This window comes from Silurus aristotelis (assembly GCF_946808225.1).
Source record: "Silurus aristotelis genome assembly, chromosome: 16".
NCBI classification, from domain to species: domain Eukaryota; kingdom Metazoa; phylum Chordata; class Actinopteri; order Siluriformes; family Siluridae; genus Silurus; species Silurus aristotelis.
Window position 1 is genome coordinate 212,323 of NC_139589.1, and position 20,781 is coordinate 233,103.

At 42.5% G+C, this 20,781-nt stretch overlaps 2 protein-coding genes across 3 annotated transcripts in view; one reads left to right on the forward strand and one right to left on the reverse strand.

The window, feature by feature from the left end:
• Positions 1 to 1,416: 1,416 nt before the first annotated feature.
• Positions 1,417 to 2,802, forward strand: gpr185a (G protein-coupled receptor 185 a; the record flags this gene model as incomplete). Of its 2 annotated transcripts, XR_014537187.1 has the most annotated exons (3): positions 1,417 to 2,366; positions 2,447 to 2,552; positions 2,678 to 2,802. XR_014537187.1 is itself a non-coding variant. In XM_083564423.1 (1 exon), one exon carries the CDS (start codon positions 1,417 to 1,419, stop codon positions 2,368 to 2,370), a length of 954 nt encoding a protein of 317 aa, XP_083420549.1. The 2 variants fall into 2 exon arrangements, 1 of the variants encoding a protein (XP_083420549.1); XM_083564423.1 differs by lacking the exons at positions 2,447 to 2,552; positions 2,678 to 2,802 and having other exon boundaries at positions 1,417 to 2,370.
• A 7,038-nt stretch (positions 2,803 to 9,840) lies between these two features.
• Positions 9,841 to 20,781, reverse strand: part of LOC310738893 (actin-binding protein WASF3) — a 22,435-nt gene continuing 11,494 nt past the window's right edge. Inside the window, exons 3-9 of the mRNA XM_083564376.1 lie at positions 16,925 to 17,059; positions 16,566 to 16,719; positions 16,156 to 16,273; positions 12,860 to 13,035; positions 12,327 to 12,578; positions 11,832 to 12,217; positions 9,841 to 11,118 (exon numbers count right to left, since the gene is read on the reverse strand). Of these exons, the coding sequence (XP_083420502.1) occupies positions 10,961 to 11,118; positions 11,832 to 12,217; positions 12,327 to 12,578; positions 12,860 to 13,035; positions 16,156 to 16,273; positions 16,566 to 16,719; positions 16,925 to 17,059 (1,379 nt within the window). The 3' untranslated portion in view covers positions 9,841 to 10,960. The remainder of the gene's footprint in view (positions 11,119 to 11,831; positions 12,218 to 12,326; positions 12,579 to 12,859; positions 13,036 to 16,155; positions 16,274 to 16,565; positions 16,720 to 16,924; positions 17,060 to 20,781) is intronic.

A 20,781-nucleotide genomic window follows, 5' to 3' on the forward strand; every position in this document is an offset into this window, starting at 1 on the left:
TCTCTCTCTCTCTCTCTCTCTCTCTCTCTCTCTCTCCCCCCATGTCTCTCTCTCTCTCTCTCTCTCTCCCCCCATGTCTCTCTCTCTCTCTCTCTCTCTCTCTCTCTCTCTCTCTCTCTCTCTCCCCCCCCATGTCTCTCTCTCTCTCTCTCTCTCTCTCTCTCTCTCTCTCTCTCTCCCCATGTCTCTCTCTCTCTCTCTCTCTCTCTCTCTCTCTCTCTCTCTCTCTCTCTCTCTCTCTCTCTCTCCCCCCCCATGTCTCTCTCTCTCTCTCTCTCTCTCTCTCTCTCTCTCTCTCTCTCTCTCTCTCTCTCCCCCCATGTCTCTCTCTCTCTCTCTCTCTCTCTCTCTCTCTCTCTCTCTCTCTCTTTTCTCTCTCTCTCTATCCCTCCCCCTTCCTCTAACACCCCCCCCCCCCCACCCCCGTTATGACTCCTATGAATCGGTACAGAATGAAGTGCGCGCGTGACGCCACGGATGCGTGAGCCGGACTCAGACCAATTGCGCGAGAGCAGCTGGACGCCTGTGTCGGCGGAACCGCAAGTGCGTGAGAAGAGACAGGAGGAGATGATGATGATGATGATGATGATGATGATGATGATGATGATGATGATGATGATGATGATGATGATGATGATGATGAAGATTCAGCAGAAGCCACACGGAGAGAGCGCGCGGATCGGAGCGGGTTTCTCCGAGAGAAGATCTCCCTCCTGATGGTGCTGAACCGCGCGGGATGCAAGACTCTAAACTGCACGAGACAATCTTCATCTTCATCTTCAGCACCATATTCACCCTCTTCACGCTTCTGCACATGAGGGAGCAGAGATGGAGGCTCGGGCCGACTCCTGGGTTCGTGATGATCTTTGTCTGAAATACCGTTTTAGCTTTTAGTGGATGAAAAGCATCAACGATTTTACGAGAACGTTTTCCTAGCTGGCGTGTGAAAGATGAGGTGTGTGTGTGTGTGTGTGTGTGTGTGTGTGTGTGTGTGTGTGTGTGTGTGTGTTTTCTCTGGGTGTCTATAAATAGCATGTTTACTCCTAATTTTGTCTCCTGAGCCGCTTTGTCCTTGCAGCTTTTTAGACTTTTCTTGAAGCTTTCTCCTCAGGTGTGGATTATGATGGATGCTACTCAGTTCCTCAGTGTTAATTGAACTCTCTGTAAACTCAGGTGTTAATTAGATGTTCCTTCATCTCTTTAGGTGTCTATTCAGAGCTGTAAGTGTTCATTAGGTGCTGCAGGAGCTCTGATCCATTTCTCCTTTAATCTAAATTTTAATTTGGAGGCTTTTTTATGGAGGTGATGTATGATTTTTCTTCTTACTTTTCTCTCTTTTATGACCACCATCCTGCCCCGCCTCTTCTCCTGTTCTTCCTGTCTCCACCGTCAGTGATTCATCCTCATGCCGCAGCAATGAGTAACACACACCCCAACATGTCTGCTTTAATCCCGGATGCGAAGGTGAGGAACGTGAGCATGGAGCTGCTGTCCCTCAACCCCTGGGACGTGGTGCTGTGTGTGACAGGAACACTGGTGTGCTGTGAGAATGCCTTGGTGCTCGTGTTGATCGCACACACTCCCTCACTGAGAGCGCAGACGTTTGCGCTCGTGGCGAGTTTGGCATCTGCCGATCTGCTGGCCGGTCTGAGCTTGATCCTGAACTTCATTGTCATCTACATGATGAACACTGACTTTGTGACGTTGCTGTCGGCTGGCCTGCTCATCACCGCCTTTTCGGCCTCGGTGCTGAATGTTCTGGCCATCACAGTGGACCGCTACCTGTCACTCTACAGTGCTCTGACATACCACACAGAGCGCGCCGTCACCTTTACCTACGTGGTGATGGTGCTTGTGTGGTCCACTAGTGCTGCACTCGGTTCTCTGCCCGTTCTCGGCTGGAACTGTCTGCGTGATGAAGCGACCTGCAGCATCTGCCGCCCGGTGCACAAGAGTAACGCGGCTGCGCTCGCCATCTCCTTCCTTCTGGTCTTCGCTCTCATCCTGCAGCTGTACCTCCAGATTTGCAAGATTGCAGTGCACCATGCACAACAGATTGCGGTGCAGCATCACTTCAGGGCCGCCTCGCACGCCGCCTCGGCCGCCAAAGGCGTCTCCACGCTGTCCGGCATCTTGGGCACGTTTGCACTCTGCTGGGTTCCACTTGCCTTGTACTCACTGGTGGCAGATACGTATTATCCATCGACTTACATGTATGCCACTGCGCTTCCAGCTATCTGCAGCTCAATCATAAACCCCATCATCTACGCCTTCAGGAACCCGGACATCCAGAGGTCACTGAGGCTCGCTTGTTGTGGATGTACGTCCTACGGCTTTACAATGCGACCACGGACACCGAGTGATGTGTAACAATTTACTAATTGCAAAAGCCACGGCAGAAATCTTCAACTCTCCAGCAGTTTTTAATCCATATCTATATCTGTAGCTTCTGCAGTGTGTGTGATCACCACTAACATCTGAAAACCTGAAACTCACTCACAGTGGAAGCCAATGACTTGTTTTCCATCTGAGATTAAACTTCTCTTTCAGAGGTGGGTGTATTTGCGTTGTGGATCTGAACGTGCAGAGTAATAATACATTTAATGTCAAATGTTAAAAGCAGTTTTTTCTGTATTGCTCTACATGTGTAACTCATAATTGAATCTCATATGTTCAGAAGATATCCAGAGATTCGTATTAAGTGAAGTTGGCCTGGTGGGTTTGATGTTCTTGTTAGAGGTAATCACACACACTGCACAGCTACAGCTGATGGACATTGGGGTTAAAAGCTGCTGAGGTTTGACTTTAACATGCACAGACGGTCCTTATATTGTAATGTTCATGCGTATGGAAGTTGCGTGATGTCGGTGAAATCTGAGTGTAATGATGTTTAAATCATGGTGTGTTTGTACACATAGGTGTGTTTAATGTCTTTGTTCAACATCTTTTATTTAATTAGATAAGAAACACGTGTGAAAGCCAGTCACAGATGTAGCATCAATCCTTTGTGGTCAGTCGCCTTTAAGCACTGTGAAATGCCTACAGACTTCCGAGACTAACCCTAGACCTAACCCTAACCCTAGACCTAGACCTAACCCTAACCCTAGACCTAGACCTAACCCTAACCCTAGACCTAACCCTAACCCTAGACCTAGACCTAACCCTAACCCTAGACCTAGACCTAACCCTAACCCTAGACCTAACCCTAACCCTAGACCTAACCCTAACCCTAGACCTAACCCTAGACCTAACCCTAGACCTAACCCTAACCCTAGACCTAACCCTAACCCTAGACCTAACCCTAGACCTAACCCTAACCCTAACCCTAGACCTAACCCTAGACCTAACCCTAACCCTAGACCTAACCCTAGACCTAACCCTAACCCTAACCCTAGACCTAACCCTAACCCTAGACCTAACCCTAACCCTAACCCTAACCCTAGACCTAACCCTAGACCTAACCCTAACCCTAGAGCTGATGAATGTTCACTGTATTACTTGATATAGAAGAAGAAATGAGTGTGAAATGCTGCCAATACCTGATGAATACACCTGCATGAGGACAGTGGTAGAGCACAGTTTGGTCATTTTTCTCCTGAACTACATGATCTACCTGATCCACCAAACCTGATCATGGAGTGTCAACTTGTATCAGATGTGTTTATCCAGAAAAATCCCCAAGCTGTGCTGAGCTCCAGTCTGGAGGTGTGATAGTGAATTTTGTATGCTCGTGATTTATTATTTTACAAAATTCTTGTTAAATTATTTCATTGTCAAAAAACAACAGCCTAAAAAACAAACAAACAGGAAAGACAGAATTCTCACCATTTCATGTTAAAGAACGATAGAGTAAGAGTGATAATAGTGTCGGCTGTGCAGTCTGGAACTGCTTGTCAGGCAGAGACAATCATACAAACTCAAAATTAAACTATATTCACTTGATGTTAACTATACACATGACCGTGACTGAACGTGAGAGAGCACCATGAGTCCACTGGAGAGTAGGTGAGATGATGGAAGGGGGCGGGGCTTCCAGGTGGATACCAGAGAAAAACCTCCACATCTGTCCATCATTCCAGAGTGACATGATTGGGTCACTTAATATTTTATTGTGGATTAAAAGACTGATCTTCTGGAGTAATTACTCCTACTGCCCTACTACGATGTTAAATATCATTCAACACGAATGCACAGGACTGCGTTATTTATTCCACTGCCGCTCGATCCTGCAGTTCTGCTGTAGTTTGCGACTTCAGCACTCCATGATGGCTGTAGAGCAGCACAACCTTCACACAGAGGTGCAATAAAGTCCATGTATTTATCTTCTAATAGTGATGGACGTCACTGAAGCACATCCTGTGTTTTGAATCTTAGTGTTTATATACAGACGTTAATAAAATCCACAGTTTTTTTCAACACTTTTGCTGTATACGATGAACATTAAAGGGAAATGTGTTTGTGTATGATATCAGTATATCATGTCAGTGCAGCCTGGTAGTGTAGTTACTGCATCGATCCGCAGTATTCCGGATCTACATCTGTCTATTTCTAACATTTCTGATGGAAAATTGGGGTGTAAGAAATGGGGCGTGATGGGGTGGGACATGCGTAATGTGTTTTATGTATTTGTAATCAAGGGTAATGCAGCTATCAGTTACCCCATGTCACAGAACGTCCTGTGTTACTTCCTGTTCTCACTTACGTTATAGCAGCTATAAACCGTTCCCTCACCGGCATCACACTTTTTTCTCTCCTAAAAACATTCTGTCTTGAAGAGTTTCAGAAAACTGCACATATTCAAGTGGATGATGTGTAAGTGAAAATCCTAAAATGAAATGCAAGGTGACGTGGATCATGTGTTGAACACGTCCCTGTGAAGGATCTGTTGCTATAGAAACAATAACGTATTAGAGTGAGTGCATTGATATAAACCTGTGATCGTTGTTCTGATGTTCTAGCTGCTGTTACAGAACAATCGTCTGTCCCCCTGATTGAAGACGTAAACAGTATTACAGTATTATAACTCAGTCCTGATTTCTGTTGTTCATTATAAAAAGTTAAGACATTAGGAGGAGACGCGCCGTGTCTCATTACCCCATGACGTCTTATTCACTTTGAGAAACGCGTCTAATGAGCACAGATGAGCTTTTTCTTCCTTACGTTACACCATGATGTCAGCTTGGAGAGAAGTAGAAATCAGATTCATTTTTGCCTTACCCGTGTTCTCAGTGGCAATAATGTACTGTACTGTGTCTATTAATAACAAAAATGCTAAATGAAGTAATAATATTCTTTTGTATTAGAGGCACATAAACCTGCTGTATGCATGCCATCACGTTTGTGATAAGTAGCTTGCGCACCTGTAAGGTGTAATTGAGCACTTACAGATTTATGATCGTATCTCGAGACTGTGCACTGAAGCGTTCTCACCTCCTGTATGCTTGAGTTTGTGTGTTTGTAGATCAGCCAAAGAGCTAAACATTTTAAAAAGAATAACACAATGTGTATTCCCGTGGGCTCACCACCTGCAGGAGGGACCGTAAGGGACGGTGCTGTGAGGATTGGGCAGCAGTCGAAGGCGGGGGGTCTGCTTAGACTGCTGCCCCGGCGACCCGAATTACGGATAAGCGGGAGAAAATGAATGAATGAATGAACACAATGTGTATTTTACAACGTGCACTATTCCAAATAATCCTGCTGATAAAAGATGTCAGTATTTCTGAATGTAAGGTGCCAAGATTTCTCCATCGAGTAACTGAACGTTCGCTTTGATTTTGTAATGACGCATTTGCACTCATGTTGAAATGAAAGTTGTGGTGAATAATTTCGATATTTTTGTACAGTAAAATGTTTTGCATTAATTATAAGTAGCTACTTGGGTGTAACATCTGATGCTTGACTTAATCCATGATCCATATTTGAGTGATCTGCATTAGCATAGGTTTTTTTTTTTATGTAAGTACTTGAATGGTTCTATAAACTTCACTTCATCACTCCTCAAATCTGCTGCTGTGTTTTATTTATTCAGAAGTTCAGGAGAAATCGGAGTAAATTTGAATAAATCCACACTACACATAGATCAGAAAAAAACAGTATAAAGACCCAGAGAAGAACCGTGTTCTAATTTTTTTTTTAAGCTGACAGTTTCACTCATCTTCTCTTTGTGATGTTGAAACCACTCCACTCCATCATCTTGTTTCAGTATGAGTTAATTACAGGTGCCATGACAGGACACACACTCATCAATCGCACGCTAATGGCTGTGACTAGCAGAGAAAACTGCTAGTGTCCACTGTGTTGTTTGTCAGCTGAGAGTCCAGAGGGATGTCGGTGGGGAGTTGGCTGAGGGTGAGGACCAGATGGAGCTTCTCAGATGGAGGGCAAGTATTACGTCACATCCATGGTGGGGATCTGTGGAAACATAACAGATTTTACACACTTCTTTTGGACAGTGGTGATGGACCCTTGTGCAGGCTTTACATTCACACGCTTACCAGGTTTCCTTAAAAATATCAACTATTTTATAAATTCTACTTTTAAAATAACCTGGCAACCCTGTAACCATGAGAACATCTGTACACCTGCACTTGCTGAACATCTAACATCAACACCAATACATACTATCTACAGAACATCCAACATCAACACCAATACACAGCATCTACAACTACATCTACACCAATACACACCATTTACACACTCACCTACACCAATACTAATACATACCATCTACACCAACACCTACACCAATACACATCATCAACACCATCATTTACACCATCACCCACACCAACATACCATCTACACCATTATCCAAACCAGTACGACACCTACACCAAAACACACCATCTACACCATCATCTACACCAACACCAACATCTACACTAATATCCTCCATCTACACCTACAGCAATACACACCATCTACACCAACACCTACACCAATACACACCATCTACATCATTATTTACACCAAAACACACCATCTACACCATCATCTACACCAATACCTACATCTACACTAATACACACCATCTACACCATTATCTACACCAACACCTACACTATCATCTACACCAATACACACCAGCTACACCAGCACCTACACCAATACACCATCATCTATACCAACACCTACACCTACACCAATACACATCATTTACACCATCATCTACACCAATACATACCATTTACACCACCATCCACACCAACACACATCACATCATAACCTTGTGCTCCATCACATCTGATCACATGCACATTATTAACTTGTGCTGTTAATATCATGAACAGCAGCTACGCTAATTCCTCTCCACTGCTTCTCGTTCTCTCCCCATCCCGAGGCATCCTGAGGTTGCTCCAGCTCCAGTCACGTCCCACCGCATGAAGATTGTGGACCTTTAAAGAAGTAGATGTTCACAAACATCCTGAACCATCTAGAGACGTACCAGTGCCAATTGGATCCCACTTCATGTGGAGTTTGGACACTGGACCTCTTTGAGTGTTTAAAGGCTCTGGCATGGAGAAGCTGGTGCTGGATCTGTGATGTTTGCAAATGTTGAGCTATTTTATGAGACAATGTCGATTAAAAGCTCAATACAAATAAATGTGAATTGAATTGAAATAATCAGAAACCGGAGTATAAACACCTTGTCTTTATTTAGTCTTAACATATACAAGTCAGAGGCTTAAGGAGAAGTTATGTAACGTGGGTAGTTCAGGGATGATCACCAGTGTAAACCTTTAAATGAAAATCTTGAGGTTTCCTCCGAAGTGGAGCCAGGAGCATGGAAATACATGGAATACTAGTGGTAGAATGTCCGGTAGATCTCTCATGGCAATTAGCAGATCAGACCGCGAGTGAGGTGGAACCGGGACCTTATAAAGGGGAAAGGTAATGGGGAACAGGTGTAGGTGATTAGAGCAGGGAGAGGCTGAGTGAGAGTTAGAGCCTTGGAGGGAGGCGTGGCTGGTGGTTCTCTGACAAAATCACACTTGCATTGGTGTGAATTAAAAAATGACAATATTAAAATATAAATGAGTAGATATAGATGAATATAATTAATTATTAATCATAACATATAATTAAAGGTAATTTCAGAAGTATTAAACTGGAAGCCCTTCACAATAATCGGTACCCAAGAAGTAGCTCTCAGTTTGAAAAAGGTTGGTAAACCCCTGATCTATGCCATCAACACCTACACTAATATCTACATCTACACCAACACCTACATCAACACCTTCAGCTGCTGAACATCTAACACAACACCTACACCAACACCTACATCTACAACAACAATACAGATTAAAATGTGTGTTTGTAGGAAGTTGTAGAAGGTCAGTACTGTTTTTTCCCCTGTTTTCTGTTTGGTTGGAGAAGCAGAAGGGGAGAGATTTGTATTTTGAAGGCTTTGGTGGAACTCCTCTGTCCTGGTTCTCTCCCTTAAACCATTTTTTTTTTGTTTTGATTTGTGAAACATTCAGAAATTGCGACTGTAATTGTGATGGTAAAAACTGTGGAACCGGAGACTGAAACAGGTGTGTACAAAAACCTCATTCCTTTGTGTTAAACTTATCACCATACTTCTCCTGGTTGCAGGTAACACTCAGGAGCATGTGTAAGGAGAATTTTCTGAGGAAACATGATTTGTATTGCTAATAAGCTAACAAGACTAAGCTAGCTAACCAGCTAATGTTAGCTTTGTTTATATGATGTTGATAGTGGAGATGTTCCTCAGATACAAAACATTTCTCTTTTTTTCTCTTATTATGTTTTTTTATTGATCATTATCACTGCAGTAACAGAAACTTGTATCACTGCAAACGAGAAACATTAAACAGTAAATAGCTGTAAACTGACAGAGATCTAGCGGATCTGAATCACCTGGAGGAAGCAGAAATGATCCGTTAGAGATACTGTACACGTCCCAGATCTTTAAAAAGTGATAGATAATCTTTTAAAATCCACCTCACAGTATTTCAGGAGGAAAAGTTCAGTGTAAAGTTGTAATGAATGTTTTCAGTGAACTGTAAGTGTGGAATAGATTTAAATGTTGTCATGTGGAAATCAAATAAACAGATTCACACTTTCAGAACTCAGAGTGAGAAATACATCCCTAAGTATCATCATTAACTTTATGGTAATTACATAAAGAGGAACAGACCAGGTAAGAGTTCCAGATGTCTACTGTAAGCTTCTCTCCACTGACATCCTCTTAACTGCTGTGGATCTTCAGCATGGACACACTGAGGATTCACCAAAAATTTGATTTCAGTAGAATTCTGTAAGAAGTTCTGCCGTGATTATAAGACCACTGAACATCATTTCAACACAATCAGCACTGTGTGACTTGAACACACACACACACACACACACACACACACACACACACACAATACAATTTATATACTGCACTACTTGTGTTCCTTCTGAGTCTGGTTCATCTCTAGGTTTCTTCCTCATAATGGCTCTGGAGGTTTTCTTCCCCACATCACCTCTGACTAATTAGAGACACATTTCAGTCTGATTAACACTGATGGAAGTGTAATGATGGACATTGGGTGCTGAGGAAAGCTGCTTTCAGCAAATATCAGATAAACAAAAAAAAACAGAAGTGGAGAATCATTCATAATATTTTTACTTTGTTTTATTCCAGCACCCACACACACACACACACACACACACACACACACACACACACACACACACCCACACACACACACACACACACACACACACACACACACACACATGCATATTTGATCTATAATTTGTTCCATGTGATAAATAATCCTTTTATATGTTCTTCTTACAAGCAGCGTTACAAAAATCTATACAATCAATTTGTAAAACACTTTAATAACGTAGTCATTGACATGGTAAAGACGAGTCACCACACAACATCTGCAGAGCTGAGTCCAGATGTGCAAATATTTAGTTATGTATATATCGAACAGCTGGAGGTGTGTGGGACAGATATCACAACATACACTTTACACATAAATAACTCATTCACACACACACACACACACACACACACACACACACACACACACACACACCAGCTCAGTCTTCCCTATACACACTCCATCACTAAATGGTGTCTCTATTTATACATTTTACAGAGAAAAAAAAAACAAGGTCCTGACTTTCAGGTTGTGATTCAGTAACGTCGATAAGAATCGATTACGCAGGAGAAACGAGTCACTACGTTTTCATCAACACTCATCACAACACCATCAACACGTAAACAAGAGGACAAATAGACAATCTGTGGACTGAGTTGTGGAGAGTTTTATCAGGATCACGGAACAGCGGTTCTCACTATAGTACTGCAGAGCGACATATTCAGTATTCAGTATTCAGTATTTAACGTATATCATCATCATAATCATCATAATAATAATATTATACTGAGAGTAGCACATAAACAGACAGAGATCATGGAGAGATCTGTAGTGGAAGCAGTAACTCTATCATGCTTCTTATCTTCATATAAAGTGAATAGGGGTGTGTGTGTGTGTGTGTGTGTGTGTGTATTTATCACTACTAAGTGGATGTTTTTGGTGACGAATGCAAAGAAATGTGTAACACTTTGTAATTCTCTGGACAAAAACTCAAAACTCGAACACACGGCGCAGAAAGATTTTTTTGGCAGTTCTGAAAAAACAAATAGAGATTTTTTTTGTATTTGACACTTCACACTGTATGATCGATAACTTCTCGTTCCTCACCCTCATTCTTCCTGTTCTCTTATTCTGTCTTTCCATTTTTCCTGTCTATTGCACACTCCCTTCTTCCTCTCATTCACTCCTGCTTTATTTCCACTAATCATTTCCTGCTTCTCTTTTACTCTTCTACAGTTCTACATAAATCTGTCTGTCTGTATGAGGAGAGTGTGTGTTCGGATGTAGGAAAGCAGCAGCATTGTGTAGAGCGCGTTGCAGGTCAGAGCCTCTCCTCAGTCGGACCACTCGTTCTCCTCGGGCTCCGAGTCCTCGTCTGATTCACTGTACTCCACAGCAATGCGGCGAGACAGAATGGTGGCCACGTCGTTACCTACTGGCTCCTTCTTGGCCTCCTGCTCTCTCTGTTCCTGGACTTTACGTAGTTGGATCCCTGGTAAGGAAAACAAACAGCAGAATCAGACTAATATACAATAATATAGTTTATTTATTTATTGATAAACAATTTACTTCATATTACACTAATTAAGAGAAAACACCTGCTTATTAATGCAATTATCCAAAGAGACAATCAGGTGGCAGAGCTTCAGGTAATGTTCACAATAAACATCAGAATGGAGAAAAAATCTCAGACTCTTTAAATAAGATGTTTTTCTGAAGCTTCTGGGATTTTCACATACAACAGTCTGTAGAGTTTACACTGAATGGTTCAGTAAACAAAAAATATCCAATAAGAGTCTGTTCTGATGCCAGAGATGTCTCACTAATGAGAGAGGATCAGAAGAGAATATTTAGAGCCGAAAGGAAAAGTACAGTAACTCAAAAATCTCAAATAATCACTCGTTAGAGCCGTGATGCACAGAAAAGCATTTCTAAATGTTATTAAATCAATTAAAACAATCAATGAAATCAATAGTTCGAGGGAGTGAAAGTGGTCTTCAAAAAGGCGGACCTGCTTTTATTAAACACTAAACTTCAGGTGGACTGAATTTTCACACTGGTCCTAAAGCTAAGAATGACCATAAAGTAGAAGAATTTAACTTTCAGGAGATTTGAAGACATTGTGAGTATTTTAGAACGGTACTGAAGAGGGTTGTAGAAGATCAGATCTTTGCTGCATTGTTCCTGTTTACTGTAAACACTCACCTCTGCGGATGGCAGCCAGCAGGTCACTGCGAGCATCACTTATGGGGATCAGAGGCACCGTGCCCTTCCTGGGCAGCGTTCCCTCTCCCGATGGATGAGCAGCAGCTCTGGCCGGAGATGGAGCGTACGTGGGAGGTCCAGGAGGTGGTGGGGGCGGGGCTACCGGAGGACCTCCACCACTCACAGAGTGTGAAGGAGACGGGACGTAAGCTGAGGGCAGTGCAGGGGGAGGAGATGGGCTGTAGGTACGGGACAGAGCCGACACCGTACCCGGTGCCAGAGCCGGAGGAGCAGAAGTGCTGTCAAAGGCTGTCTGAGCTGAGGGGATTATTGGGGGAGGAGGAGGAGGAGCAGGAGGAATGAAATGTTCCTGCATCTGATGGCCACTGGAAAATATAAAGGGGAAGAAGTGGAAATAAGTTTCAGTGTGCAAATGATCAGAGGCATTGGTGCACTACTGTGCATGAGAAGAGAAGATAGTTGATGTTGATGTACCTGTAATCTTTGGAAGCAGAAGGTCGGGGGCCATTTAGAGAGGGGTCTGGAGGTGGAGCTCCATGATGCTGCTGCACACGGCCCAGTGAGTGCTGGCGTGTGCTGGCGGAGGTGGAGGCAGGGGGACGATACGCTCGGTCCAGTGACTGGGTCTGAGTTGGGCCGGTCTCCTTCCCATCACTTCCTGGTCCACCTGTATCCTGAGGGTGGTTGGGGCTGGTGGGGTACGAGTGCTCATCTGACATTCCAGATCTGTGAGGGGAGAAAACAGCAATAGGATGGAGGTTAGAACAGGTAGAAATCCTGGTTAACTGAAATTAGCTTTTTAAAACATTTACATCATTTAACATACACCTTTATCCAGAGCAACTTACATTTATCTAATTCATACACCTGAGCAGCTCTAACCCTAACCCTAACCCTAACCCTAGATTTTAACTCATGACCTTTCAATCCAAAGTCCAAAGCCATAACCTAAGCTCCACCTCCCACTAAAAAAAACATCATTTCCTTTTTTTGTGAAAATCTCAGACCTGTCTGGAGATAAGGAGCCTTCAGACGAGACGCCGTGGTAGGGAGACGGTGTGAGACGAGTGTCTGGACGAAACTCCTTGTCGTAAGCCATCATGTTCCACTCCTGACGGCGGTTTCGAGCTTTCCGAACCTTTTTCACTTCCCGAGTCGGATCTTCGAGGTGTTTCTGCTCTTGCTAACAATGACACAGCAACAAGGAGGATAAAAGAAACAGTCCACACTGTGTCTCAGAGCTTCCTGTTACAGAGGGAAATACAGCAACATGAAGAGTGAAATCACAGAAAAGAAACGAATTTCAGGACTTTAATGGAGTTAATGGTGATGGTGTTGTTCAGGAAAACATTCAGTGACTCAAACCAGGTGCTTCCTTATTTTCAGCCCACAGATCTGCTGCTTACAGAACGAAGCGACAGCTGATGCACCATCTGCACACGTCTAAAACTCACTCACACGTCTAAAATGTACTCACATTTACTCACATGTCTAAAACTCACTCACACGTCTAAAATTTACTCACACGTCTAAAACTCACTCACACGTCTAAAACTCAAACTCACGTCTAAAACTCACTCACACGTCTAAAACTCACTCACACGTCTAAAATTTACTCACACGTCTAAAACTCACTCACACGTCTAAAACTCAAACTCACGTCCAAAACTCACTCACACGTCTAAAACTCACTCACACGTCTAAAACTCACTCACACGTCTAAAATTTACTCACACGTCTAAAATTTACTCACACGTCTAAAACTCACTCACACGTCTAAAACTAAAACTCACGTCTAAAACTCACTCACACGTCTAAAACTCATTTACACGTCTAAAACTCACTCACACGTCTAAAACTTACTCACACGTCTAAAACTCACTCACACGTCTAAAACTCAAACTCACGTCTAAAACTCACTCACACGTCTAAAACTCACTCACACGTCTAAAACTCACTCACACGTCTAAAATTTACTCACACGTCTAAAACTCACTCACACGTCTAAAACTCAAACTCACGTCCAAAACTCACTCACACGTCTAAAACTCACTCACACGTCTAAAACTCACTCACACGTCTAAAATTTACTCACACGTCTAAAATTTACTCACACGTCTAAAACTCACTCACACGTCTAAAACTCAAACTCACGTCTAAAACTCACTCACACGTCTTAAACTCACTCACACGTCTAAAACTTACTCACACGTCTAAAACTCACTCACACGTCTAAAACTCACTCACACGTCTAAAACTCACTCACACGTCTAAAACTCACTCACACGTCTAAAATTTAAACTCACGTCTAAAACTCACTCACACGTCTAAAATTTACTCACACTTCTAAAACTCACTCACACGTCTAAAACTCAAACTCACGTCTAAAACTCACTCACACGTCTAAAACTCACTCACACGTCTAAAACTTACTCACACCTCTAAAACTCACTCACACGTCTAAAACTCAAACTCACGTCTAAAACTCACTCACACGTCTAAAACTCGCTCACACGTCTAAAACTCGCTGACACGTCTAAAACTCACACGTCTAAAACTCACTCACACGTCTAAAACTCACTCACACGTCTAAAACTCACACTCACGTCTAAAATTTACTCACACGTCTAAAACTCACTCACACGTCTAAAATTTACTCACACGTCTAAAACTCACTCACACGTCTAAAACTCGCTCACACGTCTAAAACTCGCTGACACGTCTAAAACTCACACGTCTAAAACTCACTCACACGTCTAAAACTCGCTGACACGTCTAAAACTCACACTCACGTCTAAAATTTACTCACACGTCTAAAACTCACTCACACGTCTAAAATTTACTAACACGTCTAAAACTCACTCACACGTCTAAAACTCACTCACACGTCTAAAACTCACTCACACGTCTAAAACTCACTCACACGTCTAAAACTCAAACTCACGTCTAAAACTCACTCACACGTCTAAAACTCACTCACATGTCTAAAACTCACTCACACGTCTAAAACTCAAACTCACGTCTAAAACTCACTCACATGTCTAAAACTCACTCACACGTCTAAAATTTACTCACACGTCTAAAACTCACTCACACGTCTAAAACTCAAACTCACGTCTAAAACTCACTCACACGTCTAAAACTCACTCACACGTCTAAAACTCACTCACACGTCTAAAACTCAAACTCACGTCTAAAACTCACTCACACGTCTAAAACTCACTCACACGTCTAAAACTCGCTCACACGTCTAAAACTCGCTGACACGTCTAAAACTCACACGTCTAAAACTCACTCACACGTCTAAAACTCGCTGACACGTCTAAAACTCACACTCACGTCTAAAATTTACTCACATGTCTAAAACTCACTCACACGTCTAAAATTTACTCACACGTCTAAAACTCACTCACACGTCTAAAACTCAAACTCACGTCTAAAACTCACTCACACGTCTAAAACTCACTCACACGTCTAAAACTCACTCACACGTCTAAAACTTACTCACACGTCTAAAACTCACTCACACGTCTAAAACTCAAACTCACGTCTAAAACTCACTCACACGTCTAAAACTCGCTCACACGTCTAAAACTCGCTGACACGTCTAAAACTCACACGTCTAAAACTCACTCACACGTCTAAAACTCGCTGACACGTCTAAAACTCACACTCACGTCTAAAATTTACTCACATGTCTAAAACTCACTCACACGTCTAAAATTTACTCACACGTCTAAAACTCACTCACACGTCTAAAACTCGCTCACACGTCTAAAACTCGCTGACACGTCTAAAACTCACACGTCTAAAACTCACTCACACGTCTAAAACTCGCTGACACGTCTAAAACTCGCACTCACGTCTAAAATTTACTCACACGTCTAAAACTCACTCACACGTCTAAAACTCAAACTCACGTCTAAAACTCACTCACACGTCTAAAACCTAGGACAATTGAATCCCTTCTCTGGGAAAATAGAAGCTATTACATATATGACAGACTGAAAGGGTCAATAATATTCTTTTATTTGAACTCTCTCTCTTTCTCTCTCTCTTTTCTCCTCCCTCTGTTAGCTGAGCGAGTGCCACAGTGCATCCTGACAGCAGGGGGAATCAGAGAGCCGATGGCAAGTTACATACAGATGAAGGAGAGAGAGAGAGAGAGAGAGAGAGAGAGAGAGAGAGAGAGAGAGAGAGAGAGAGAGAGAGAGAGAGAGAAAGAGAGATAGAGAGAAAGATGAGCAAATGTAGGACACATGACACACCACACACACACACACACACACACACATACACACACCTTCTGTCTTCTCTTTTCCTTTCTCTTGTTCTCAGTGGCCTGCAGCATTTTCTCCTTCCAGAGGTTAAAGAAGTACGATGGATCTGTATAAAACTTCAGGCCGTCCTTCTTGTCATCTCTGTAACACAGTAATCACATCCCTTCATCCCTCCATCCTCACCATTCACTTTGCACCACATTTATACAGACAGAAATCTGATTCTGTGGGTGGGCGGAGCTTCAGTACTCTTAGCTCCACCCCTTGGGATTGGATTGTTTTGCTGTGATTGACAGGAATTTATTTATTAGGAAATGATTCAGCTTGAACTTTCCAGGTGTTTACATTTTATCGCCATGCAGCTGTGAGTGAACAGGAACAGGACACACACACACACACACACACACACACACACACACACACACACACACACCTGTATGGAGTGAGAATGTTCAGAGGAGGAGGCTTGTCACAGCGTTGGTACATCTCCATCACTGAGTTCAGGATGGAGTTTCTGGAGACCACCTGCTGGTCCTGGATGGTGGAGCTCTTAAATGCCTTTCTCATGTTGATGTCCTGCAGAGACACTGAGGAACACAAACAGAAACAAATCCTGAGCTCCTGCACCTTCTGTACAAGAGCTTTGAATCTGAACATCATCCTGACTTTAATGAAGAACAGAGCAACGTTCTAGTGTAATGGAGCCTGCAGGTGTGACTGAGTCCAGGTCTGATTTGTTAAAGCTGCTGTAGAACTGTGAAGTAAACATTTATGTGTATTAATTATTAATACCTTCTTCCACAGTGGAGTCCAGCTGTGTGACCTTGACCGCCAGCAGATCCACTTTCTCCTGCAGGCTGTTCATACGCATGTAGAAACTGTTCGCTTCATTAAACAGCTCTCCAAAGATGTCCTCTGCATGTCTACCTGCACACACACACACACACACACACACACACACACACACACACACACACACACACACACACACACACACACACACACACATTGACATTATAACATTATGACATTATAACATGTCGCTAATGTTGCTCGTTCTTGTTGATTTCTTCTCTTCATCTTTCTTCTCTGGATTTGATCATTTCTCTCCACACAGGCTGCCCAGGTGCTTCTTCAGTCTCTTGTGATTTCGAGACTGGACTACTGCAGCTCTCTGCTGGCAGGTCTTCCCCTGAACACTATTCATCCACTGCAAATGATCCAAAACGCAGCTGCACGGCTTGTGTTCAATCTGCCCAAGTTCTCCCACACCACCCCACTTCTGCTCCTCCACTGGTACCACCTTCTCTCAGAATGAGAGGTAAGTACACTTCAAGGCTCTTCTCTGTTCTGGCACCGAGGTGGTGGAATGAACTTCCCTTAGATGTCTGAACAGCAGAGTCCCTGACTATCTTTAAGCGATGATTGAAGACCTTCATCTTCCTGAAACACTTAAATTAGCACTTTCCAGGTTTGTAGAATTCAAGAGTTATATTCTGATTGATTTAGTTTGTAAGTGCACCAGTGCAGATTTATTCACTGATTGAGACTCAAAGCACTTTTGTACGTCGCACACAGACGTCTGCTAAATACAACACATAAATAACATTGACATTATAACATTATAACATTCTGACGTTAGAACATTTTGAGCAGTGAAGTGAAGAAAACTGATGATCTTCATCATGGTTCCTGTTAGTGGGTGGATTTATTTATTAGAAGGTAGAACATTTTCTTCTTAAAGTTGATGTTAAAAGCAGAAAAAAACGGGCTTAAGGATTTGAGGAGTCACAAATTGTGATGTCTAGACGACTGGAACAGAGCGTCTCCAAAACTGCAGCTCTTGTGGGATGTTCCTGGTCTGCAGTGGTCAGTAACTATTAAAAGTGCTTCAAGGAAGGAACAGTGGTGAACCGGTTACAGGGTCGTGGGGGACGAGGCTCATTGATGCACGTGAGGAGTGAAGGCTGGTCCGTGAGGTTCCGATCTAAGAGACGAGCTCCTGTAGCTCAAACTGCTGAAGAAGTTCATGTTGTTGATGCTCGAGGGGTCACGACTGTTTTAGCAGCAAAAGGAGACCAACACAATATTAGGGAGGTGCTCATAATTTTATGGCTGTTCCATGTGTACCAGTTTGATCTACACAATAGCTCGGTGATGTATGCATCACCTGGAACCTTCAGAGAATGTTTGAAGTTCCTGAATGTAAAATATGTGAAGTGTTTCTGAACTGATCACAAAAAGAGGAACGATTTCTACACTGAACACTGATATATCTAAATATGTGGATTTGATCAAACTGCTTGAGAATCAGATCATCAGTGAGAATGTCGACCATGTGGACTTTCCACAACCGATTCATACATATATATCTATAATATGTCTATTATACATTCATAGCCAAAATTGTTGGCACCCCTAAATTTTTCCAGAAAATCAAGTATTTCTCACAGAAAACACGTTTTGATATCCACATGTTTATTCCCTTTGTGTGTATTGGAACAAAACAAAAAAAAGGGAGGGGGAAAAAATCTAAATGGACATAATGGACACAAAACTCCAAAAATGGGCTGGACAAATTTATTGGCACCCTTTCAAAATTGTGGATAAATAAGATTGTTTCAAGCATGTGATGCTCCTTAAAACTCACCTGGGGCAAGTAACAAGTGTGGGCAATATAAAAATCACACCTGAAGATAGAAAGGAGAGAAGTTCACTTAGTGTTTGTATTGTGTGTGCCACACTAAGCATGGACAACAGAAAGAGCAGAAGAGAACTGTGAGAGGACTTGAGAACCAAAAATGTGGAAAAATATCAACAATCTTAAGGTTACAAGTCCATCTCCAAAGATCTAGATTTGCCTTTGTCCACAGTGCACAACATTATCAAGAAGTTTGCAACCCATGGCACTGTAGCTACTCTCCCTGGGCGTGGACGGAAGAGAAACATTGATGAAAGGTTGCAACGCAGGACAGTCTGGATGGTGGATAAGCAGCCCCAAATAAGTTCCAAAGAAATTCAAGCTGTCCTGCAGGCTCAGGGAGCATCAGTGTCAGCGTGAACTATCCGTCAACATTTAAATGAGATGAAACGCTGTGGCAGGAGACCCAGGAGGACCCCACTGCTGACACCAAGACATAAAAAAGCAAGACTACAGTTTGCCGAAATGTACTTGAGTAAGCCAAAATCCTTCTGGGAAAACATCTTGTGGACAGATGAGACCAAGATAGAGCTTTTTGGTAAAGCACATCATTCTACTGTTTACCGAAAACGGAATGAGGCCTACAAAGAAAAGAACACAGTACCTACAGTCCAATATGGTGGAGGTTCAAAGATGTTTCCGGGTTGTTTTGCTGCCTCTGGGTGTGTGCAAGGCATCATGAAATCTGAGGATTACCAAAGGATTTTGGGGCGCAGTGTTGGGCCCAGTGTCAGAAAGCTGGGTTTTGCGTCCGAGATCCTTCCAGCAGGACAATGACCCCAAACATACTTCAAAAAGCACCCAGAAATGGATGGCAACAAAGTGCTGTAGAGTTCTGAAGTGGCTAGCAATGAGTCCAGATCTAAATCCCATTAAACACCTGTGGAGAGATCTAAAGACTTCTGTTGGGAAAAGGCACCCTTCCAATATGAGAGTCCTGGAGCAGTTTGCAAAGGAAGAGTGGTCCAAACTTATTGATGGTTATAGGAAGCGACTGATTTCAGTAATTTTTTCCAAAGGGTGTGCAACCAAATACAGTGGTACGTTGACCTACGAGTTTAATTCGTTCCGTGGTCGACCTTGTATCTCAATTTGCTCGCACATCAAATCAATTTTCCCGATTGAAAAAACTTAAAATGGCATTAATCCGTTCCAACCCTCAAAATGACCCTGTTTTTATGTTTCATGTTATTAAATCATTTATTATGTTATGTTATTATTAAAATACATTTCTAAATCACAAATCTTGTATAAAAGCATAATAGAAAGAGTATTTTACGATATAATAAGTTTTTATTCAGTGTATTTTCCTGGCAGATGAGATGAGCAAACGAGGGGGGGGGGGGGGGTGGAGGCAATAAGCGAAGGCGGAGGGAAAACTCGATTTTTTTGCTACTCTCTCTATCACTACTGTACACTACGTATCCCTAAACTTGTCATTTTTTACTTTTTCTTCTTTGCTTATCTTAATTTTCGTCACAATCTTCGCTTTCTGGCTTCGTTTCGCCATCTAGCAGCGGCGTCTCGAGCTCGTACCTTAATTTTTTGCTCGCGTAACAAAGCAAAGAAATCGACCGAGTGACCGCTCGTGCCTCGGAAAACTCGTACATTAATGCACTCGTAGGTCAAGGTACCACTGTATTAGGTTAAAGGTGCCAATAATTTTGTCCAGCCCATTTTTGGAGTTTTGTGTGACATTATGTCAAATTTGATTTTTGTTCCAATACAAACAAAGGGAATAAACATGTGTATAGCAAAACGTGTTAATGCAATACTTCTCTGTGAGAAATACTTGATTTGTCTGGAAAAATTTCAGGGGTGCCAACAGTTTTGGCCATGACTGTAATTGAATGGACTGTTGAAATGGTGTTTAGTTGTTCTTTTCCTTTATTTGCTCTGCCTGTAAGCAGTTCCTGCCCCCAATGCTGCTGAGATCATCACTTCTCCT